The sequence below is a fragment of the Colobus angolensis genome, unplaced genomic scaffold (genome assembly GCF_000951035.1).
Source record: "Colobus angolensis palliatus isolate OR3802 unplaced genomic scaffold, Cang.pa_1.0 Scaffold285, whole genome shotgun sequence".
NCBI classification, from domain to species: Eukaryota; Metazoa; Chordata; class Mammalia; order Primates; family Cercopithecidae; genus Colobus; species Colobus angolensis.
This window is the reverse complement of record NW_012116099.1, coordinates 528,281-554,077: the sequence shown is the minus strand read 5'-3', so window position 1 is coordinate 554,077 and position 25,797 is coordinate 528,281. Positions and strand designations below refer to the sequence as shown.

The 25,797-nt window shown below is 39.4% G+C and overlaps 1 protein-coding gene across 2 annotated transcripts in view; it reads right to left on the bottom strand.

Moving 5' to 3' along the window:
- PLCB4 (phospholipase C, beta 4) overlaps window positions 1–25,797 on the bottom strand; it is a 411,010-nt gene that overhangs the window by 47,752 nt on the left and 337,461 nt on the right. For both annotated transcript variants that reach the window (XM_011948853.1, XM_011948852.1), the window contains 5 exons: window positions 18,216–18,318; window positions 16,636–16,800; window positions 13,949–14,153; window positions 2,084–2,172; window positions 550–700 (listed from right to left, as the gene is read on the bottom strand). In XM_011948853.1, the coding sequence (XP_011804243.1) occupies window positions 550–700; window positions 2,084–2,172; window positions 13,949–14,153; window positions 16,636–16,800; window positions 18,216–18,318 (713 nt within the window). The remainder of the gene's footprint in view (window positions 1–549; window positions 701–2,083; window positions 2,173–13,948; window positions 14,154–16,635; window positions 16,801–18,215; window positions 18,319–25,797) is intronic.

The following is a 25,797-nucleotide window of genomic DNA, read 5'->3' as shown; positions in this document are numbered from 1 at the left end:
CAGAATTCTTTCCAGAACAGGAAAGATGAACTCTTTGCCACTCCCTATCAGCATTCTCCCTGCTCCCTTTCCCTCCAATATGGAATGGGCACCACCCAATCAAGGGATGCCTGACCAATGAGAATGGAAACCAATTAAAATAACCAGCACAGTTGTTTCCCTACACAATGGGTGATGACACCTCTTAATGATCTTTCTTTCCATCCACAGGTAACCACATGGAATTGGCCTTCAAGTGCTCATTTGATAATTTTACAAACAAATAATCATGGGTGCTAAACATCTACTTATGGGGGGAAATGATCAGTATGAGAATTTAGAAATGTCCAATAGTGATAACTCTGTTGGTTCATGAGCCCACTGCCTGTCCAGATAAGTACCTATGGGAGGGTCTGGAAGAGAGTGGGGATGAATTAGTTAACATCACTGTGTTAAAGGTTCTTTCCCACAAAGAACTTTGAATTTATATATTTCCTAAAGTTGTAGATATTGTACCCTGTGTAATTAAGGTGGGTGCAGAAGAAAAGGAGCCCAATGGCTCTCTCTCACCTTTCTTGGCTTCCACACCAGAGGCCAGGGCAGCCGTGGTGGTTGGTCTGAGCTCAGAGCTACTCTGAGGGGTCACGTTTGCTTTGGCGGTGTTGGCCTTTCCTTTCTTGTCATTTTTGGAAGTGTCACTGGGCACATCGGCTATGTCACTCTAGAACAGAAACATTTATATTGACCCAAATGAATGTCACTCAAGGTCAAATATCTTGTACATTCTTTATTTTACTGAATCCAGTAAACTTCTACTATACCCTTCCTAGACTTCTACTCTCTTAAAGGCAAAGGATCCAGCCAAGGAAAGAAGATCCAACTTCTTAACAAGCAGAGAATACTTTCTCTTTTTCTAGCTATTGGAGAGATGCTACATCCATTCCAAACTGAGGAGTTTGGTAAAGAGAACACTTAAAAACAAAGAAACAACCCACATGTGCACTGGAACGGGAGAAGGTTGGGATGCAAGGCTGGAAAACAGTGAAAAATCAGTAATAAATGCCATTTTGACTGGGCATGGTAGCTCACGCCAGTAATTTCAATGCTTTGGCAGGTCAAGGTGGGAGGACTGCTTGAGGCCAAGACTTTGACACCAACCTAGGCTACAGAGTGAGACCCTGTTTTGACAAAAGAAAGTAAAAAAATTAGCCAGGTACAGTGGCACGCATCTGTAGTCCCACCTGCTCAGGAGGCTGAGGTGGAGGGATGGCTTGAGCCCAGGAGTTTAAGTTCATAGTGAGCTATGATCACACTACTGCACTCTAACCTGGGTAACACAGCGAGATCCTATCTGTTAAAAAATAAATAACTAAAAATAAAAAGCAATTATCATTAATTCACTAAACTGGGATAACTGGTATTTTAGTGTATCACAGAAACACCCTGTACAGTACAGTTTGAATATTCCTTATCTAAAATGCTTGAGACCAGAAATGTTTTGGATATCAGATTTTGGAACATTTGCATATACATAATGAGGTATCTTGGGGAAGGGACCCAAGTCTAAACAGAAAATTCATTAATGTTTTATATACTTCTTACACACAGCCTGAAGGTAATTTTATACAATATTTTTAGTGATTTTGTTCATGAAAGGAAGTTTATGCACAGTGAACCTTCAAAAAGCAAAGGTATGACTATCTCATGACAGCACTCAAAAAGTGAATTTTTTGAGTGAATTTTTTGAATTTTGGAACATTTCAGATGTTGGATTTTCTGATTAGAAATGCTCCACCTACATTTTAAACTTTCCTAAAAGCATAACAAAATGTTTTTCATTTTCTTTCTAATGGGGAAGGGGTCCCCAGATGTGAGTTAAGCCACTGATGATGAAGTGGATTTTTCTGATGGTAGTCACATTTTATTAAACATGCCACACTTTGTAGAAAGTCAACTATTGTTGAATTGATGAGCTCAGTTTTAAAATGGCTAATTCATTACTCCTTAAATTTGCTAATTCATATCTTTATCTTGCTTTTGTAAACACTGTTTGATAATCAAACTCCCACAACTTAGCCATCTTTAATCAACCATTTCTACTTACAGTTTCAATTCCCATAGCTCTCATTTGGTCTGCTCTCTTTTCTGTAATTGAGAGAAATTTCTTTGGATCTGATAAAGCATCCACAATATCTAGGGAAAAAGAAAAAAACCCAATGAGCTGTTAATTCTCTGTTTTACTGAAAATATTCAAGAAAACTCTGTTTAATAAACTACAATCCTGGATACCTGTTGTGCTTTCTGTTAACAATCTTTTCCTAGGACATAAGACACACTGAGGAAGGCACAGCTAGTTGCAGAAAACAAGAAAGGAGTAAAAGCAAGGGCCAAAGAACAGAGGATGTTTTTATTGTCTCTTTTTTCCCTTTAGTTTTTCCCGATATGAAAGAGGCAGAGTGTCAGGACAAACCGAGTGAAGTGTGTGGGTTCTTGACTGTTTTTTCACTTGTGTGTGACTTTCAGCAAGTTGATTAATGTCCCCAGCCTCAGTTTCTTTATCTGGAAATCAGGATGGATACCACCTGCCCTGCAGAATAATTGTGATAATTCAATGAGATGATGAACGTAAAAAATACCTGAGGCACGTAGGTCTTATTTTTCGATACAGAAGGATAATACGTGTTCAAAGTCAATTTTGGTTCCATGGTAGACAAAATGAAATCTTTCTCTAGTGTTTTTTCAGGTATAACCTGAACTTAAAAGACAGTAGAATTTCATATTTTATATTAATGTCATTTGAAGATTTCAAAGTACTTTCAGAGTTGCATATAATTGTGTATAATTTACTCTTACTATAGAAGGCAAAATTATTCTTGTTAACTTGAAACCCTCCATAATTTATACATTTTAAATACTGTGTAAGTTTATAAATTTTCCCTAACAGAATCACTTTCCTAATTACAATCTTAGGATAATTCTTAAGATAACATTCTCAGTACTTAGGGCACATAATTCTCTCAGTTTCAATTTTTTTTCTTTTCCTTTTTATAACAGAAAATAACATTTGCACATGGCTGGCCAGAGGCAGTGGCTCACGCCTGTAATCCCAGTACTTTGGGAGGGTGAGACGGTTGGATCACCTGAGGTCAGGAGTTCAAGACCAGCCTGGGCAACATGGTGAAACCCTGTCTCTACTAAAAATACAAAAATTAGCCGGGCTTGGTGGTGCATGCCTGTAATCTCAGCTACTTGGGAAGTTGAGGCAGGAGAATCACTTGAACCCAGGAGGCGGAGGTTGCAGTGAGCAGAGATCGTGCCATTGCACTCCAGGCTGGGTGACAGAGTGAGACTCCGTCTCAGAAAAATAAATAAATAAATAAATAAAATAAAATAACATCTGCACGTGGTAAACATTCAAATATATAAAATGAAAAGTGAAAACTTTCTCTCCCGCTAATCCTATGCGCCCAGAAAGTAACTATTATTATCCATTTCTTGTATCCATTCAGACATTTTTTAAAACTCTAAATGGGTTCATAGTTTTCTGCACCATTTTTTAATGTCAGATATCTTGGGAAACAATCTCATATTGGCAATATAGCTCTAATACATTATTTATAAGAGCTGCTTAAACTTTCCATTCTCTGAATGGTGATAATTTCTTATAATTAATTATAATATTAAGATAATTTCTTACAATAATTTCCACTTGCCTATTGGTAGACAGCTTGTCCTTTCAGTTCTTTGCTATTAACGTATCACTGTAGTGAATGTCTTTGAACATTCATTGTAGGGAATGCTTTTGAACATTTCATAGCATACCTCTACATATATTTATAGAATAGATTCTTAGAAGTTACAATGATGGGTAAGGGTATTTGTCCTATGGTAGTTATTGCCAAATTGCACTCCACCAAAATTGCACCAATTGATTCTCCCAGCAGTGGCATGTGAGAAGGTCTGTTTTTATCACCTATGGTCCCAAAGAACTCTTTGCCTCTCAACAACAGCTGTGGAAAAATTAGCTCTTAAATCTTGCTCAGGAAAAAAAAAAAATCACAGACAACAATTTTTGGCAAGTTAATATTCTAGGAATTTATTTATCTATTTTAAACTCTTTGTTATAACACATTTCAAGTATACACAAAAGTGGAGAGAAAAGTACAATAACCGCTCATATATTTATGATGACAACCCAACAATTATAAACATTTGTTTGCCACATTTCCTTTATATTCCTTTCATTTTTTCTCTTTCCTCTCTGTTGAAATATATTAAGGTGAATTCCATATATCAGAACATTTAATTCCTAATAACTTGTCTCTGCAGCTCTAAATTTTAATTTGGAGCCAAGCATCCCAATGCTGTATCCAACAAAATTGGCATAATTCTTTACTATGATATAACACACAGTCCATCTTAATATTCCCCTATTTATAGTTACATTGTTTGAATCAAGGTACCAAATTTCATACTATGTCTCTGATAATTATGGCTCTTAAGTCAGTTTCAATCTACAGCAATCCCTCTTGACATCTTTCATTAAGGGTACTTCTATGAGGTGCTGTGACTTTATATGCATCGCATTGAGGGATATAAAGGCTGGTTGCCCCACTTGTTGTGATGCTAAGATCCTTAAGTAGGTTCAGGAGGTGGCAGCTCGATCTTTGCATCATACTGCTGCTATCTCTCTTCACAACCATTTGGTGAATCTCATGGCAACACTTTGGCTCCCAACATTACTTTTAGTGGTGCTGATGGTGCTGACATCTCTCTTCAGTCAGTAGTGTCTGGAGGAGACACAGGGTTTACCTTCATTGCTTAGAGAGGAAATGCAATGTTCAGAAGACTCCTCTGATGCCAATTCATGTCCTTTCTACTCAGCATCCCTCTGCCCTGTGGTCACTGGTCACCCACGAGGTGATGCTGTGTTAGGAGAACCACATGGCTTTCTCATCATCATCAGGATGCCATGAAGCAGGCATGACTAAGGTCCTTCAGCACATGAGGACACAATTTGACCAACCTAGACTTTTAGTGCAACTCTTTGTGCCTGACTCCCAAATGCCTCTTCCTGCCACTTGTCCACACCATTATGAGGCAGAGTGAGGTTTAACTTGTATCCATTAAACTTTTCTGCCCTTCTTTGCAGGAGCTATACTTGGTCTATGCTTCTCTGTACACTCCCACGTCGGATATGTTTTGTCAGGTATCCAATCCCAATGGCCCATTTCAGTGATAACACATAGGACTGGGTGGGTAGGAAACACTCGCTAATTTTTAATGGCATGTAATCAGTCTGGGGGCCTGAAGAGAGTATATGGCATTTTTGAGGAATAACTGGTAGTCCTTTCCATAGGAATAATAGATAATACTTTAATTACTTAAAACAAGTTACAGAATCAATAAAGAAAGACATTAAAGAATGAAATGATCCTTCTATCCTAACCAAGCAGTTTTGTATACTTTTGTGTAATTTTTGCACAGGAATACATTTTTTCCACGGTTTATTTAGAGTTATATAACCTGCTTTTTCATTGATGCATATATTATATCTTCATAGTTCTGAAAACTATTTTTAGTAAATGGGTAATGTCGCATTGATTTTCTATATCAAACTATTCCCCACTGGTAGACACTCAGATGGGCTTTCAATTTTTCTATAAAAAGATGGATTTAGGAATATCTTAGTATGAAAAATGATTTCTTTGTCATTTTATCAGAAAGTTCATGGTTCAGTTAAATAATATAGCAGTTTATATAACTTATATGCCTGATAGGCATTCTTAACAAAATTTAATCTTAATATGCTTTAAAATAGTTATTGAAGAATGGTGAATGGAAGGAGTACTGAGAACATAAAGCAGAGGTCGGGCACGGTGGTTCACGCCTGTAATCCCAGTACTTTGGGAGGCCAAGGTGGGTGGATCATTTGGGGTCAGGAGTTTGAGACCAGCCTGGTTAACATGGTGAAATCCCATCTTTACTAAAAACACACACACACACACAGACACACACAAATTAGCTGCGTGTGGTGGTGCACACCTGTAATCCCAGCTACTCGGGAGGATGAGGCAGTAGAATTGCTTGAACCTGGGAAGTGGAGGTTGCAGTAAGCTGAGATCATGCCACTGCACTGCAGCCTGGGTGACACAGCAAGACGCTATCTCAAAAATAATACAAAATAAAAATTAAAAGCAGAATTAAGAGGGTGGAGTAGATTGAATAGCGTCCACCAAAATTTCCATTTACCTAGAACTTCAGAATGTGATTGTTATTTATAAATAGGGTCTTTGCTTAGGTTTTAGAAGAGGACTGAAATGAGATCATACTAGATGAGGGTGGGCCCTAAATCCAATCACTAGTATTGCTATAAGAAGGGAGAGAACATGGAGTCACAGGGAAGAAGGCCATGTGACAACAGAGGCAGAGAATGGAGTGGTGCAGCTTCAAGCCAAGGAATGCCAAGGACTGACTGGAGCCACCAGAAGCCAGAAAGAGGCTAGGAAGGATTATTCCCAAGAGCCTTCAGAGGGGGCACAGTCCTGCCCACCCCTTAGTCTCAGGCTTCTAGCCTCCATAAATCTCTGTTGTTTTAAACCACCCAGTTTGCAGTTGTTACAGTAGTGCTAGGAAACTAGTGCAGAGGGAGAACAAGACAACTGTACATTTGATTGCCACAGTAATTGAGGGGAAAAAAATTCACTACTTAAATTCTTGGGGATGCATCTTCCACACAAAGTCATGTGCTTAAGTGTATAAGGCAGGCTTTATCATTAAGACCATGGAGGGTCCAGCAGCCATGGAGACCTCCTGCTAGAATCCCAGTGGTTTTCCTCCAGTTTATGCCACGATGTCTTGGTCTCAGCTTCTAGGGCTGATTCTACACAATCCTGACCTAGCTGAATCCACACTGTCTTGTTTGTCACGGCCAAGCTGTCTGAGATGGTCTCGTCAGCTATCTGCTATAGGATTACATAGATGTCACCTAAATGATACAACAAAATCAGAGCCTGTTGAAGATTTATCCATTAGCTGGATAAATATCATTGCTTAAATCTATCTTGAACTGCCAATATTAACAAATCTAGACACTATTAGGGACATATGATGCTAGATCCTAACATCCTGCCTTATTTGGGTCTCATTTTCTGAAACGTCTTATTTGAGAAGTTTTATTTGCAGTTAGATTCTGTCTTTCTTTACCTTTAAGAAATTACAATATACAATAATAATGCAATATAATGTTCTTGAACAAAATGCAACAAAAATATGAAAAGTGTAAAGTAAGATTTGCTCAAATTAAATCAGATAAGACAAAAAATAGATTACAAAAGGACTAAATGCCTTGAGCAACGCTAAAGTTAGCAGGCTATTTGAAATGGATGCTTCATTCCTAGCAATTTCAAATAACAAAGTAGATACTTCTAGGACAAGCATGTCCAGTCCATGGCCCACAAGCCACATGTGGTCTAGGATGGCTTTGAATGTGGCCCAACACTAATTTGTGAACTTTCCTAAAATATTATGAGAATTACGCACAAACTTATTTTATTTTTAATTTTTTAATTTAATTTTTTATGTGTGGCTCAAGACAATTCTTATTCTTCTAATGTGGCCCAGCAAAGCCAAAAGATTGGACACCCCTTTCTAGGATGTTTAATTTGGTCATGTGGTGGCAGGTGTTCATTCTGCAGCTGGAGTTATAGATCAATGCAGAAGAATGGCATTTGAATACCGGGGACAGTTCTGACAAAAATTTTCTGCCAAAGTGCAAAGGGCTCAGCATTAGGGAGCCAAGGCCCGTCTTGGCATCTTTAAGATAATTTTTCATTGTAATTCAGTTTCTCCACTGGCCAGGGACATACACATGTGAAACATACGGATAGGTAGATACGAAGAGTGCTGCATATCAAAAAAGGAAATTGATTTTTAATAGCCACATTTAAAATAATCTGTAATCAGAGAATGAAAAGCTATACCTCAAATATCTCATACTTACCTACTTGTGTAACTGTACTTGAAAAATGGTATTTATTTTTTCCTTGCTTCAGCTCAGAAAAATAACTTGAGGAAGTGGTTAAATACATCGGGTATATTCTTGGCCAAAGTTTTGCATATTCAAGTAAACCCAGTATCTTTCTTTGGTGCCAATATGACATTTCACTGGACTTCCTTCCTTTTATTGGGGAATACTATGGCTGCCTATTTCCCATTTAGTTTAGAGTTCCACAGAATAAATCACTGCGACAAGAATTCATTTTCAGTGCTGATTAGCATCCACTGGCAGGTGAGTAGGCCTTGCTAGGAGGGAGCCACACTGTACATCTAACAGGGTAAAGACGGATGCATGCAAACTCCTGACTCTGCAGAACCCACAAGGGTGGCCTAAAACACCCTAGATTCTTGGAGGCCCCAGCAGGGGCTCCAGAACCTCTCTTTTTAAAAAGAAACCAGTCTGCTTTTTCTGATTCGGTTCTTTCATTAAGACTTAACTTAAAGCTTTACTTATGTGTGTTTTTAAAAACACCATCTATTTCTGGGCATAATGCCATTTCCATGAAGCTGGTCTCTCCTAGTAAAGACTTTCCATGTATGCTCTGCTTTTCCCCTCCCTTCCTCCCTCCCATGCTTCCTGACTTTCAAACAGAGTTGAAAGCATCAATTTAGGTGTCTCTAAGAATGGAAATGAAGATAGCAATTCCTTAGTACAGATTTCCAGATGCTTACTCACTTTTCAGGAGAACTCAGTTGATTTTTGTTTGTTTAACCAACGCTTTTCAAATCATTGAGTGCCTCAGTGGTGAGCACTGCCTGCCCATGGCACTTACACTCCCCCTCCCCACCCCTATGTGTTCACTCCTGGCCCAGGTTCCCTCCTGTTCTGCTCTACTATTTCTAACTTACCAAGAGGTACAGGCAGAAGAAAAATACTTGTTCCCCTATCAGCTGCAATGTGGTGCTGATAAAGAAAGGCAAATCCCAAATCTATGATTTTGTCTTAGTCCTTTGGGTTCCTACCAAAAGATTAAGCATTTCTCAAACTGCATTTCCTAGAATGGTAGAAAACACAGTAGGTGCTTGGGCAACAAGATCCTACGGTCAATAAGATTGGGAAATGCTTATGTTCTCTCCCTCCTCTTGGGCATTTACCATATATCCCAGGAATCATGCAATAGATAAGCCTGTTTAAATTTGCTTAGTCTAGCAATTTCCAATGTATTTTACCACAATCTATCCTGCCCCCTTCCCCTCCAGAGCTTTTCTTCTTGAAGTCTAATATTTTCTGTAGTTCAGAAAGGGCCATAAGAAAGATATCATTGTGAATATGCAACTGGGTTTCTCTTTTTTTTTTTTTTGAGATGGAGTCTTGCTCTGTCGCCCGGGCTGGAGTTCAGTGGCCGGATCTCAGCTCACTGCAAGCTCTGCCTCCGGGGTTTACACCATTCTCCTGCCTCAGCCTCCGGAGTAGCTGGGACTACAGGCGCCCGCCACCTCGCCTGGCTAGTTTTTTGTATTTTTAGTAGAGACGGGGTTTCACCGTGTTAGCCAGGATGGTCTCGATCTCCTGACCTCGTGATCCACCCGTCTCAGCCTCCCAAAGTGCTGGGATTACAGGCTTGAGCCACCGCGCCCGGCCGCAACTGGGTTTTTCAACAAACATTTAATAGAATACGACATTTTAGCCCCTGGAAGGAAGAGGACAGATGGAACAAGTTTAAATTGCATCAGGAAGTCCTGAGATTATTTCCCAGGAATGGCATCTTAATTAAGAACATTCTTCCTTTGGAAACATCTGATATAAGAAATAGCCAACTATCTTTGTGAAAATGGTTGGAAAGCAGCCCTATGAAAACGCTGGGCAGAGAAACAAAAAACACCTCCCCACCCCCCAGGATGTATTTTTAATAATAGGGAAGGTGGAAAGGGGAAATGTACAAAGAAATAGAGGGCCACTTCGTCTTCCCTTACGTAAAATACTTGTAGAAGAGAAGGCAAAATTTATTGTTGCAGAAGTAATGATCAGCACCGCCCGAGCCCGAGGAACAAAGCGCTGGGAGGCTCATGAAACACAGCTGGGAGTGACATTTCGATACAATGCTGAGGCCCCATAGATTACGGAAGCAAAGCTCCGACTCTTTTATTTGCTCCCCTCCATATCACTCAGTAATAATAAAAGAAACATAAGTGACAAAACCCACCCAAAGCCACAGTAGGTGAAAAAGAAATACTGACACTCGTTTCATTGTCATTAGCCCTGGAACTGCTTCCTGTTTCCAATGGCAGTGTCTAACAATGATAAAGCCTTGCAATGGGCAAATGCCATCTACGGTGGCATTGGCACCTACAGATAAAGCAGCAAAGATAATCCCAGCACTCGGGAGTCTCATTGGATTTGACAAAGGAAGAATGCTCCTAGCACCCAATCTAGTACTTCTATTTGTGTATGACAGAGGGAGTAAAAGACAAGGTTGTTTTTCTTTATGTTTTGTAGCAAAATAATATTGAAAAAATTAAACCAAGGTTTCATTATTCATTCCTAATCATCCGTCCTAAATGTTACCTTTTTTTTTTTTTCTGATAGTTAAGAGACTGTATTGTTGGACATTTTGCATCCTGGCTGCTTAGAAACAGCCAGGAAGGGTTCAGAACTCATGGTAACCATCACTGCTCTGTTATTTCTTTGTGTCTTTTGGGAGTTTTTGTTTTGTTTTGTTTTGTTTTTGAGACAGAGTCTTGGTCTGTCATCCAGGCTGGAGTGCAGTGGTGTGATCTTAGCTCCCTTCAACCTCCACCTCCCAGGTACAATCAATTCTTGTGCCTCAGCCTCCGGAGCAGCTGGGATTACAGGCACGTGCTACCATGCCTGGCTAATTTTTGTATTTTTAGTAGAGACAGTGTTTTTCCATATTGGTCGGGCTGGTCTTGAATTCCTGGCCTCACGTGATCCATCTGCCTTGGCCTCCCAAAGTGCTGAGATTACAGGCATGAGTCACCACACCTGGCCAGTTTTGAGACTTTTTATGCTATAGAAACGAGAAGGAGGAGTTGCACTCAAATTCCTGCTTCTGTTTCCTGAGGGGCCAAGAAAGAAAACTTCAGTGTTTATCCATAACTAAATTATGGCTAACATAAAATGTAATCCTATACAGTTAATAAAAATATAAAAATATTTAATGACATGGAAACATAATCTAAAAAACAGATTAGAATTCCAAATGAGCGGTATAGTAAGATTTAATTTTGTTAGAAATGAAACAGAAAATGCCAGGCGCAGTGGCTCACGCCTGTAATCCCAGCACTTTGGGGGGGCCGAGGCGAGTGGATCGCCTGAGGTCAGAAGTTCAAGATCAGCCTGGTCAACATGGCGAAACCCTGTCTCTACTAAAAATACAAAATTAGCTGGGCATGGTGGTACATCCTGTAGTTCCAGCTATTGGGAGGTTGAGATAGGAGAATCGCCTGAATGCAGGAGATGGAGGTTGCCGTGAGCCGAGATCGTGCCATTGCACTCCAGCCTGGGTGACAAGAGCAAAACTCTGTCTCAAATAAATAAATAAACAAATAGGAAGAAATGAGAATGGAAGTAAACAATAGCTGTCTCTGGGCAGTAGATTTGTGAGTGACCCTTATTTGATCCTCTGTGTTCTCAGAATTGCTCTCTGATACATATTTTAACTACTTAACCTTTTATAAAATATTTGTGGAACAAAGCAATGAAAATCCACACTATCTTTCTTTAGCTAAATATAAACTAATGATGTATATTGATGAGTTTCTTTGTTTTCTAGGAAAAATTTAAAAAATTCTTTTTTTCTAGGAAACGCTGAGTGTGATGGTGCTGAGCTTCATTTTGAACTTGTTCCTGTGGAATGAACAGGGAGTATCAATACTTCAGGGAACACAGACTATAGATTTCCTACTTCACTGGTTCAGCACATAAATACACTGAGATATGAATGTGGGGGGTTGCCAAAACAGAGAAAATATAAATATATTTTGAATAAGTCAAGAAGCTATAAAGAAGATCAGAGATTTGGAAAAAGACAGTTCTCATATTCTTCTTCTGTTATCTACAGGGAAGACCCTGACACCTCATAATGTCTGTCCCTGGTTTCTTCACTGATGAAATAGATGACCAGATAATTTTGAATAAATTGTATTTGAATGTCAAATCTGATTAAGGCATCGACTGCAGAATCTCATCAATGGTACACAGAAATTTCAAATGCTTCTGATAAAAAGCAAGCAGCCACAATGACATGTTAGGAAAGAATACTGGCAGGACTAATATTAAAGAGATTAGTTTGGCTCAATACTTAAACATAACACTGCTAATAAGCTACATTGTAAATACAGATGTTTCTGCGCACAGATCTCCCTGTGCTTACATCCATTCTGAACAACTTCATGCTTTTGGATCTCTTTACATAAAGCTCTTGGCATAAAGTAGAAGCTAAACAAATGATTTCTTTCCCTTTTCCATTCGAGTGGCTTAGTTCCCAAGAATGAATTAGAGTTTCAGTGGGAAGTTAACCCATGCAGAGGCAAAACTTGTAAATCTTCCATCCTATGGGTTTATACAACTATTTCTAAAATGTGTGAGGTATTCCACAGTTCCTGCTTTCTAAGCTCAAGTATGTGAAGTATGATTTAACTCATCAGCTGATGCCCCATGGCCACCACCGTGCTGTGTTGCTGGCAGGTTTCTGAGGTTTGCCACAGGCTGCTGCTCCTAAACCCACCACTGGTCTCCAGTGGCCTCTTCTGATCCTCTTACCCAGCCTCACAGCACCCCTTTCCAGGCTTTTTATGGGTTATTACCTCTATTACTGTATGTTGTAGCTTCTAATGAGCTTCCCTTTTTATGAAAAACAAAGGAGAAGAAGGAAGGAGCCTGGACTAAGAGTTATGGGATGGAAAAATACTCATAGCTTATTTTACTTTTTGACTCTGATATTAGACTGTTAAAGCTGTGGATTAGTTGCAGAAAATCTGCCCTCCAGAGAAGCATGCACTACTCAAAACAAACAGCAAAATTATCCCATATTCCCCGAACAAAATAGTGATGTGTTCCAGTAGAGTATGGAAACTGTATCTGTATCTACAGACACCCCCCATCAACCCCCATGTGCTCATATATTTCTAAGCCTTGCTATGTCATGCACTCTAATGATAAAGCACCTCACAAGAATGCTATGAGGGAGGTAGTATTGTTATCTTCACTTTGGAGGGGAGGAAATGAGGGGTTTGAGAGGTCACATCCTCTTCCCAAGGTCACCCAGCCAGCAGTGGAGAGTGAGGATTTGAACCCTTGGCTAATCGGATGCTGTCATCCTGCTGTACTATTTCCTTACGGATCAATAGACTGACAATGTAGAGGATCTTTGCTTTCTTTTAATGTTATTTGCTTAGATGGGGGCCATAAAAAGTTAACATGTTTGCATGTAAGCAAAATCCTATGATTTCATCTAGCTTTGGATTCCTCCTATTGATTTACCTTAAAGCATGTGGATTGATGACTGGGATTTTTTATGAAATTGAACTTTCTTAAGGATTTGAAAGAAAATTCAGGCAGGTTGATAGCTGAGTTCAATTTAAATCTTTTAGTGATACTATTGATAAGATATCTATGATTTCACCTTATTTATGTCTTTTTTCCCCTAGTCTGACTGTCGGTGTAAGTACACCATTCACAAAATGTGTTTGTAGAAATTGATAAACAATGTAAAATTACAGTACTTTAAAATAAGAAAGGACTTGAAAGATAATCTAGCTTTACACTTTCATTTCTTACTATGAAACCTGAGGTTATGATGTATTCTTGATGTATTCAAGGTGATCAGGGTTGGCAGCATTAGCAGGAATAGGTAGTATTATTATCGTTTTTTAAAGCATGGGCAAGATGTTTTATAATCTTATAATCTAGGACCTCATCTATATCATATTTTGTACCCAAATGTCTTACCTCCAAATCCATCAGGCACATATGTTTTAAGAACAATATTGCAGAAAATGGTTGGCAGTGATAATGGTTTATTTCCCTCATTTCGAAGGGAAATGTGTCGGTATCCTGCTTGGAGGCCATCAAGCGGGAGGATCCTCTGGCCAATCAGCTTGTTGTTATCATCATACACTGCTATTCTCAAGACAGCCAGGTCTGGCAGGATCACCTGCGAAGAGAAAACGGGAATTTTCACTGATTTTTCCAATGCAGCACCCCAAGAACCACGACTCTAAGGAGTGTGGACCAAATCCATGCTGTTCTTAAATGTTCCCTGATGTTGAAAGTAAGTCCATGATCAATTTGCATTCCCAAAAATATACTGCATGAGCTACCGTGCCCAAGACACTGAGAAAAGCAATTGGAACATGTTTCCTGGAAACTATCTCATGAAAAATGTTAGATGAAATGAATGTTAAAGATTACTGCTTCAACCCTTGTGATTGATCCTTGTCCCCACCCATATAATGGATGAGAAAAATGACACATTGAGAAATCAAGCCACTTTCCTTGATCTCAGAGATATCAGTGACAGAGTGGTGTCTGGGAATTGGGGATCTTGAGGTCTAATCCTGTGATCAAATATCTGGCATGCTCCTGACGTCTATATTTGTTCGTTTTTAAGAATATGAAAGGTATCTCTGAACAAATGCTTCATGCATAAGAGATAACTTTTATATATAAATTTGGGTCCTCCTTGTTTCCTGGACTCCTCAGTTTCCAGCAAATGTTGAGATATCAAATAGAGTAAGATGCGGTAGCTAGAAACATTAACATACTTTGATTTTAAGACACCTACTCCTGCCATCCCCAAACTGAATAAATGAACATAAAATCTGAGTTCAGATGGCAGAAACCTGATTCAGTTACAAAATGGCAACATTACAAAAAGGGTATTCAATGTGTTTAATCAGGAATGCCTTTTTATTGGCTAAAAGCAACCGGAACATCTTACTTGATGTGAGTGCTATGTTTAGAGCTAGACAATGGATGGTTGCCTTTTTACATCTGGAGGCTATAATTTAATTCCAGCTTAATGAAGATGAAGAGGAAAAATCACGGCAAATTAGCCAATTCCCTCTCTCTTGCTCCCTTTGCAGTGAACAGAGGGTTGGGCTTTGCCATTCTTGCCATGTGAAATTAGTGAAAAATACAACAATGACAAGAAAGAAAAAGTTTTTAAAGCACTTGCTAGCAGTGAAAAAAACTACTTAACTTCTGGAGAACAGAGAAGGACTCAGAACTGGCATTTGTTTCTAGTGCCAGAACTATTATATATAAACACTAAGTTGGGTTTTTTGTGAGACGGAGTCTCGCTCTGTCACCTAGGCTGGAGTGCTGTGGCCGGATCTCAGCTCACTGCAAGTTCCGCCTCCCGGGTTCACGCCATTCTCCTGCCTCAGCCTCCCGGGTAGCTGGGACTACAGGCGCCGCCACCTCGCCCGGCTAGTTTTTTTTGTATTTTTTAAGTTGGGTATTTCTTCATTCATCCAAAACATAAGAATACCTGAGTCAACTTTCTCAACTTCTAGAAATGTGAATAGGGATTATTCACTATGCCAAAGAATACTAGCCATACTGTGTTAGTATGTGCTAGAACACTAGTGCATCCAGCTATAACAAATTGGAAATACCAGGGAAGGAAAAAATCAAATCACAGCTGTGTATGTAATTTACACCATATCCTGACAGGGACAGAGAAGAAGACACTGGGATGCAAAGGTTGCGTGGATAACAGGATTCACATCCCAGGGTAAACTTAAATGTCAAAATGGCCTGTTTCATCAAACCTACATTGATCTTCCTTCATTTGGTTTCTGTAAGCCAGTTACTCTATTCTGAAATGGATAATCCCTATTTTGTTAAGGCAAGAAGCCGATTATCTGTGTTGCATGATGTACAAATGGAGCAGAACCAGCTGGAAATCTTGTGCCTAAAGAAGCAGCAAGAAATCATTTTGGTCAGGATAACAGAATAAATAAGAAAGGTAAGTGAACATTCTTGGAGACAGCACTGTCAACATGTGGATTTTCCACTGCATCTTCAATAGACAAAAAATAAACCAAGGGAAAAGGTGAGCAAGAGATTAAAAACTGAACATGGGAAAGAATGGCTGTGATTGTTTTTAGGATCCAACACACAGTATTAGGAGAAAAAAGTAAAACACTAACAACAGCACAAGACGGACAAGACCTGCAAGTAGGTAACAGGTACCACTCTTTCTGGAGACAGGACCATGCCAACTGACCCATGCAGTGACCTCTACCGACCTAAATTTTGGAGTGCAGCATCTTACCTGACTACTTGGCTGAAGAAATAGTGTAAGTTACCAGTAACTTCCAGGGTAGGGAAGAACTCTCTAGTGCGCGATGGTGTCCACCAGCAAGGATTCATTCTAAAAGATGGCAAACCCAGAGCTGAGGCATTGCCATGAAGGAGATGGGCTCCTCCAAGGAGAGAGGAGAACCAAAAGGAGGGCAGGGCCAAATGGAACCAATGATCCTATGACAGCTACAGAAGTTAGCCGTTAGGAGAAGAGAAAAAGAAGATGTTGTCGGTTGAATAAGTGCCTCTGTATCGTGTAGCGTCTGTGAACTAAAACATGGTTCCCAAGTTAGTAGAGTAAGTTTGACATGCTGAAAATGTCCTACCTTCCGAAATACGAATGACTCTTCATTGTAAACTGGATTTAGTCCATTATTCATAACCATACGAGTTCGGAATTCCTTACGTATGGTGTCAGTGGGCAACCCATACATATCCACTTCTACATAGGTGCCAATTTTCTTATCTGATAAGAATTGACCTGATATAACCTGCAGCAGCACAGAAATAGAGCAAAGAGAAATAAACTCTGTGTAAGCATCAGTAGCAAAAAGTAATCAGGAAGCAAGAAATTCTGTCTTTTGGGTGGGGGCAGGAATTATCTACGGCAATAAAGTATTCATTCCTATTAAACCAAAACATTATTGAACAACTACTATAGGCAGAAAGACCCCAACTGTTTCAAGCAGATGTTCTACCTTCTAGAACTGTCTAGAAAAAGAACAAAGAAAAAATATATATGAATCATAATACAAATAAATAGTGTCCACGGCCTCTTCATCTCACATAAGTGTCTACACCTATGAAATGAGGTGATGAATTCAGATATGTCCTAAGACCCTTCATAGCTCTGAAATTCCATCATGCCATACTTACTAATGATTTCTTTTAGAAGTCTTGAAAAGAGACACACAGAAAAGTGAACTTAGAATTTGTCTGTTGTTACTGATATTGACACTGGTCAGCTAGGACAGTTTTACATATTTGTAAAGGCCAATGTTAGTCTATCTACGATAAAGCTATGGAGAGACGATTTTTCATTTAGTGTTTAAATGACTATAGCCATTTATTAGGGTCTTTTGTTGACATTATTTTCTAGCTAACAATTTGAACCAGTTTTTTTGAGGTATATTTGACATACAACAAATTATATGCATTTAAAATGTACAATTAGGCCAGGCATGGTGGCTCATCCCTGTAATCCCAGCACTTTCGGAGGCTGAGGCAGGTGGATCACCTGAGGTTAGGAGTTCAAGACCAGCCTGGCCAACATGGTAAAAACCCATCTCTACTAAAAATATAAAAATTAGCCAGGCGTGGTGGTGGGCACCTGTAATCTCAGCTACAGCTGCAGAAGAATCACTTAAACCTGGGAGGTGGAGGTTGCAGTGAGCTGAGATTGTGCCACTGTACTCCAGCCTGGGCGACAGAGTGATACGGGCGACAGAGTGATACTTGGTGTCAAAAAATAAAAAACAAAAAAATAAAATGTACAATTAGATCAGTTGGGACATACGAGCACATCTGTGAAACTATCTCCATAATTAAGATGATAAACATTTGTATCATCACCCAAATATTCTTTGTACCCTTTTGTAACCCATTCCTCCCTGCCCTTTTTTCAAATGCCAGCACTGATTTAATTTCTGTCACTATAATTTGCATTTTCTAGAATTTTGTATAAACGGAATCATGTAGCAAGTACTTTTTTGATGGTGTCTTTCACTTTAAGAAGCTAACAATTTTACTAGTAAAAAAATGTGCCTCATTTTTTAAAAAGGGGGTGGAATCTTAAGGTTGTGAGCAGCACAAGGATCTTGCAATTTAACATTAAATATTTTATAATTTCTTTCAAGGACCACTTGCATATACATTTATACTACCTCGTGATGAGCAGGGGCCTTACCTGCACTGAGCAAGTGGCTGCAATAACGCCATCAACAGGAGTTTCAGAGAAGGGGTCAAATGTTCGATCAGGCCGCCTCATGAAATCTGGTTTGAGAAGGTACCTGGTAGGACAAAAGCACAGAAGTTTATTAGTAGGTTTTACAAAGACACTCGCTAGTTGAAACAATGAATGGATGCTTCCTTTTCTCCATCTGTAACACAGCAGTTAGGCTTTTAAGCAGAGAGTCCTAAGGATGGAAAAGAACGTGCCTGCCCTTATGAACAACCTTAAAGAGCTGCTGGCTCAGTGGCAGGCTTAGTGGCATCCAGGACTTCCTGATCTTATCATCTCTGGAACTTTTTATTCCCCAGTCTCCTTTAAATGCTTTTCTCTATATGTATAAAATGAAATGCAAAGAATAACAATGAAAAACCAATTATATTAGCTACAATTATCAAAATATAAAAATATGTGATATTCTACCTCTGTTATTAATTGTACTTTTAATAATGCATTAAAGTATAAGATCTAATGGTAAGATCTAATTAGGATGACAATAATCTCAAAGCACAAAAATATTTTGAGACAGCTGTAACAACAGTAATGAACTATGACAATGTCTGTGATGAGAGAGTCACGGGTACCACTAATGTGACTGTGGATTGTTGTCTACATTCACAATCAAAGGAAACTGACATTTCAGCTAGAGGTGGGTGAAAATAAAAATAAATTATTTCCCCATTTCTAGTAGAAACTATTAGGCAAGAAAAAGAATTAAAAGGCATCCAAATTGGAAAGAAGGAAGTAAGCCTATTTCTAGTCACAGATGACATGATCCCATAAATTAAAAAAAACTCTAAGAAATCCACTAAAAAAACTATTGGAATAAATAAATTAACCACTATTGCAGGATACCAGATAAACATATAAAAATTCAATTGTATTTCTATAGAATGACAATGAACAATACAAAAATGAAATTAAGAAAACAATTCTATTTATAATAGCAAAATATAAACTACTTAGGAATAAACTTTTTTAAAAAAATAAGTGCCTACACTTTGAAAACTACAAAACACTGTTTAAAAAAATTAAAGAAGAGCTAAATAAATAGGAAGATATCTTGCCTTCATGGGTTAGAAGACCATATTGTTAAGCTGGCAATATTTCTGAAATTGATGTGTGAATTCAGTGTAATCTCTATCAAAATCCCAGCTGACTTTTTTTGGTAGAAACTGACAAGCTAATCCTAAAATTCATATCGAAACTCAAGGTATCAAGAATAGCCAAAACAATGTAAAAAGAGAGAACAAAATTGGGTGTCTCACACTTCTTGATTTCAAAACTTATTACAAAACTACAAGATTTAATCAAGATAGTCTGGTACTGACAAAGAAAAACACATAAATCGCTGGGCACGGTGGCTCACGCCTGTAATCCCAGCACTTTGGGAGGCCGAGGCTGGCGGATCACAAGGTCAGAAGAACGAGACCACGGTGAAACCCCGTCTCTGCTAAAAATGCAGAAAATTAGCAGGGTGCGGTGGCGGGCGCCTGTAGTCCCAGCTACTTGGGAGGCTGAGGCAGGAGAATGGCATGAACCCAGGAGGCGGAGCTTGCAGAGAGCTGAGATCGTGCTACTGCACTCCAGCCTGGGCGACAGAGCGAGACTCCGTCTCAAAAAAAAAAAAAAAAGAAAAGAAAAGAAAAACACATAAATCAATGAGACAGAATCAAAGTCTATAAATAAATCCATGAACCTGAACCTATGGCCAACTGATTTTTGACAAGGATGCCAAGACCAATCAATGGGTGAAAGAATAGTCTTTTAAATAAATAGTGACAGGGTAACAGGATAGTTCCATGCAAATAAATGGATAAGTAAGTAAAAGTGGATCCTTACCCTATACCATATACAAAAATTAGCTCAAAGAGGATAAAATAACTAAATGCAAGAGCCAAACTACAAAATTCCTAAAAGAAGCCATAAGGACAAATCTTATGACCTGAATTTGGCAATGGATTCTAAACATAATACCAAAAGCACATGCAACAATACATTGGATTTTCTGTTAAAAACTTTTATGCTTCAAAAGACACTATCAAGAAAGTAAAAAGGCTAGTCACAAAAAGGAAAAAAATTGCAATTCATATATCTGATTAGAGGCCTGTATCTAGAATACATAAAGAACAACTCATCTAGTTTAAACAATGGTCAAGTGATCTGAACAGACATTTCTCCAAATAAGATACATAAAAAACCAATAAGCACATAAAAAGATGTTTAACATCATTAGTCATTAGAGAAAAGAATATCAAAACCACAATGAGATATCACTACACATACACTAGGATGACTATAATTAATGAGTCAGATAACCATACGTGTTAACAAAGATGTGGAGAAATTGAAACTCTCATGTGTTGCTAGTAGGAGTGTAAAATGATGCATTCACTTAGAAAGGCAGTCTGGCAGTTCCTCAAAGAGTTAAACATAGAGTTACCATATGACCCAGCAATTCCATTCTTATGCATATAACCAAGATAAATGAAAACATATTCATACAAAAACATATAAAATATGAACATTCATAGCAGCATTATTTGTAATAATCCAGAGATGGAAATAACCCAAATGAATGGACCCAAATGAGTCCATCAATGAATGAACGTATGGCACAAAATGTGGTATATTCGTACAATGGAAAATTATTCAGCAATAAAATCATAAGGTATTGATACATGTTACAACCTGGATGAACCTTGAAAACACTATGCTAAGTGAAAGGAGCCAGGCACGAAAGGCCGTATATTATGTAAATTCATTTATATCAGATGTTCAGAATAGGCAAATACAGAGACAGAGGGTACATTAAAGTTCCTATTGGGAGACCAAAGCTAAAGGATACAGATTTTGAGGCAAAGAAAATGTTCTGCAATTTATCCCCATGTCTGCCCCTCATGTCCACTGGGTAGTGGTCATATAATCACACCTTGTCCAGATTTCATAATTTCCCTGAAACATGTGTCAAAAAACTTAAAAAAAAATTAAAACTTTATTAGAAATAAGAACAACCATAGATTTAAAGAATCCAAACTATAAGCAGTATATAAATGAAAATAAAAGTACTTTTTTTTCCCAAAAGTAAAGGTTTGCTTTTAAATGTAAAAGAATCAAAATTAGGGGAACTCAAAACTCTAAATTTCCTTAGAAGCATAACTTTTATTAATTTCAAGTCTAGATGATGTCAACTTCATTATCTTTTAAAATACAACCCAAAAGAGATCCTGAGTCATGATATTTTTTCTTTAAAGTTTAATGTCACTTTTCTTAGTTTCGAAAAAGTCACCATTCATTGTTACCTTCTAAGTCTGAACAAACAACAAAGTGTTAAAAATGTTCCCTTACATTTGATGATCTAAAAAGGAATCTTTAAGAGACAACACTGATTTTTTATGAAGAATATAGAAATTTACACAATTGTTGAAATGTTAAAGGTGATTTTGAACACTCTTGTCTCCAAGAGAATGCACCTCACAATATTAATATAAAAGCTCTCTAACTATATAGAAGAGATTATCTTCTGTATTCATGGAGTTTTAGATTTGTAGCTTTTTTTTGTGGCTAGAGTTGGCAATGAGAAAATATGATGACACAGCAAAAGGTAAAGAATCAGAATGGAAAGTAGGTGAGTAGCTACAATACTACGCTTTCATCTCCGAAGGAAGCCCACCAGCTTTCTCTGGAAGGAAAACCGACACAGACTGTGGGGGGAGGTAACGATGGTGGTTCTGGCTTTCAGGAGATGGGCAGAATTTGGACCTCAGCTGTGGCAAATGAGGAATTTTGCCTCCTGAGGAAGGTCGGGACTTGGATGAATCCAGAACTGGAGTCACCTTTCCAGTCCTGAATCTCCCTGGGAAGGAGCATCCAGAGATTCCTCACTTTCCACAGTCCTTTGTTAAAGATCAAGATCCCCTTCCCACCCACCAAAATAAGAAACGGATCATGGTGACATCTCAGGGTCAAAAACATTCTTCCACATCCCCCTGTTCAAATCTGCACAGAACACTCATCTGTGAAAGAGTGAATTGATCCAAAGTGAGAAATAGCAGGGGAAAAGGGCAAGAAACCCATATCCAATTCTCCAAAGCAGGCAAGCTCCGGTGAAATGGGTTCATTTTGTATACTCGAAGAGGGTAAAACAGAGTACGCAGAAGCTTGTCAGTACCATGAGGTAAGTCTTGGCCTGGGATAGGACACTTAGCAAGCTTTCTTTGAAGGTCAAAGGAGCATCTGTTCTGGGTCCAAGGCGGTCTGAGAGAGCCGCAGAGGTTGCCCCTCATATCCCTGGTGGCTGTCAATAGGGGACCTGGGGTATTGATAGGGAAGCTGAAGCTAGAGTCTGGCACCAGAGCTGGCTATGTGGATGTGGTAGTTGTGCAGTTGTACGGGGCCCTGAATTCAGAAGGGCCCACACTTGGTTTAACGCTTGGTTTTATGCTCTGCATCCACCATCCTAAAATTCTCAGGAGCCCTTCATTTTCATTCTGCATTGGGCCCTGCAAATGCCATAGATGGTCTGTTTGGTGCTTACTGGTACGGAAAATGAACTCATTCCAGACATCTAGGTCTGTGTGATAGGCACAGGCACAAGGTCAAAGCCAACGGCAAGGCAGGGATCCAAGGATTCTCTGTGGACCGTGTAGGGCCTTGGAAGGCGAGAGAGGGAGAGAAGAAGGGTTGCCAACCAGGTGGGCGGACAGGAGCCCCAAGAATGAGAAAATGGGGTCATAAGGAAACACATCCTATTTCATCACACCTAAGATGCCATCAGTTGTCCAACATGCCATTTTATTTAGCTGCAAGAAAGCAAAATGACTGTTGATTATAACTGCAAGTTGCTACGCATTATAAGACACATTCCAATTTGAGGATATTATACAGTAACCTGCTTTATCTGCAATTTTGCTTTCTGAGGCTTCAGCTACCCCTGGTCAACTCTGTTCCAAAAGTATTAAAATAGAACCTAATATAAAAGTTGGAAAATAAAACTTTGAAATAAAAAATCGATTTTAAAAGATAGAAAACCCAATAGGAAAATGCGTAGAAGTTCTTCGCAAAACAGAATATCAAAATAGCCAATAAACATAAAAAAGAGAAAAAATTAAGATATTTTGAGACCACATTCACATAACTTTTATTACACTATATTGTTAAAACTGTTCCATTATTAGTTATTGATGTTAATCTCTTACTATGACTAATTTGTAAAATTAGGTTTTATCACAGGTATGCATACACAGAACCACAGTATATATATGTTGGAATTGGTGGTTTCAGGCATCCACTGGGGTTCTTAGAACGTATGGCCTGGGGGCAAGGGAGAACTGCTGTGTAAAAATGACCTCGAATCATAAAATGACATACTGTTTTGATATCGATCACCCACTTTCCTATGAAAGCCTAAAAAGATTTTAGATACTAATTTACACTATTTTGTTTCATTTGCAATTAGGGAAATGTCTTCCATTTTTCCATCTTCAAAAACGAGACAGTTAAAAGCACTGCTCACTTTCCTGGTAACATGCACACTTACTGGGCCCAGTGGTGTGCCCTCCCACAAGATCGGCCAGGGAGCACAGAAGGAGTTCCCAGGGGGTTTCTGACATTTTGCTACAGTTGCTAGATCCTAGGGGTGTTTGTGTACTTTGCACACTGATGTTCTACATAAAACAGGGATTGTTTGCCTCCACAGGCCTCCACAGAGGCACAGAATGCCTCTTTAAGAAATGCAGTCCTCAGACTCAGCCCAAAGGGGCAGTTTTTCAAAGTCTTTGCAGGTGGGTGGGAGAACCACAAGGGTGACACAGTGAAAACCGTGCAGTGCCCCAGCTTGCCGGAGCACCAGGGACAGGAGCTCCTGTGCAGCACTGGGCCCCACATCTACCATCACCATGGAACACAGAAGCATGCAGGTGAGGGCAATTTCTTCTCTTTTCCTTGCCAGTGACAGCCTTTGCCACCAGCTGGGTGTATGGGAAGGGGAATTAGGTGATTAGAGAGTCAACGGTATCCCTAATACTTTATCAAGTAGGGCTGCCCCACTGCACGGGCTATTTTTCAGCCTTTCTGGTGAGGTGTATGCTTTTAGTCACATAGTGTCCAACACATCAGCACAGAATTCAGGCTAAAGTAGCCAACAGTATCCTTGTTTGTGAAGGTATTTTAAAATAAATGAATGGAATTTAAAATGACCAGTGAGGTCAGGCATAGTGGCTCACATCTGTAATCCCAGCACTTTGCGAGGCCAAGGCAGGCAGACTGCCTGAGCTCAAGAGTTCAACACCAGTCTGGGCAACATAGTGAAACCCCATCTGTACAAAAACTACAAAAACTAGCCATGTGTGGTGGTGGGCACCCCCAGCTACTTGACGGGTGGAGGAGGGAGGACAGATTGAGCGCAGGATGTCAAGGTTGCAATGAGCCACGTTTGTACCATTGCACTTGAGCCTGGGTGACAGAGCGAAACCCTGTCTTAAGAAAAAAAATAACTAAATAATGGTGGAGAGAGTGAGACACTGCACATGCTAATGATGGCTAAGCAGAAACTCTAGGAAAAACAAACCAAACATAGGATTGTCAGGACTTTTTTTTTTTCTTTTCTTTTTTTTTGAGACGGAGTCTCACTCTGTCGCCCAGGCTGGAGTGCAGTGGCATGGTCTCGGCTCACTGCAAGCTCCGCCTCCCGGGTTCACGCCATTCTCCTGCCTCAGCCTCCCAAGTAGCTGGGACTATAGGCGCCTGCCACCTCGCCCGGCTAATTTTTTGTATTTTTAGTAGAGACGGGGTTTCACTGTGTTAGCCAGGATGGTCTCGATCTCCTGACCTCGTGATCTGTTAGCCTCAGCCTCACAAAGTGCTGGGATTATAGGTGTGAGTCACCATGCCCAGCTGTCAGGACTTTTTTTTATACAGAAACAATTCTACTCCCTGCATCAGGCCCGGCTGCCAGGATTCCTCACTGCATGTTGGACAGCTAATGGCACCTTAGGTGTGATCGCTGAGGTGGGCGAGGAAAGTGCTTTAAGCATCACTGGGCCACTGCACGATTCCAGAAGTGAGCACAGCCATGCCCGACGGGTCCTGTAAGAGCCAGGAGTGCCAAGGCTGCCTCCCTGGGGTCCTTAAAGGATGACTGAACACAGCACTCCTTGAATTTTGCAATATCTGTGTGTGTGATTGATCATAGGGCCTTAAGCTTTTCTTAAATCTCACTTTTGCACAGAAATGTAGAGTTCCTGAAGTACTTTTGTACACATTCATTCAACGTTACTGAGCTGTTGTAAACTGTTAAAGAAAAAAAATGTACCCAAACACTTGTTAAACATGGTAAAGTGGACTTTATTCAAGGGGATAGGGAGCCGTGGCGATAGGTATAAGGGCTCAAATCTGACCTCAACAAACATACCTGGAGATTTAGAACCATGGAGTAGGGTAAGGGCCAGCAGATGGAAAATTTCTATGAGGAAACATGAAGGATAAAGATTTCTGGCCAAACTGACTTGATAGGATTATTGCTGAAGGCAGGCCAAGGTGA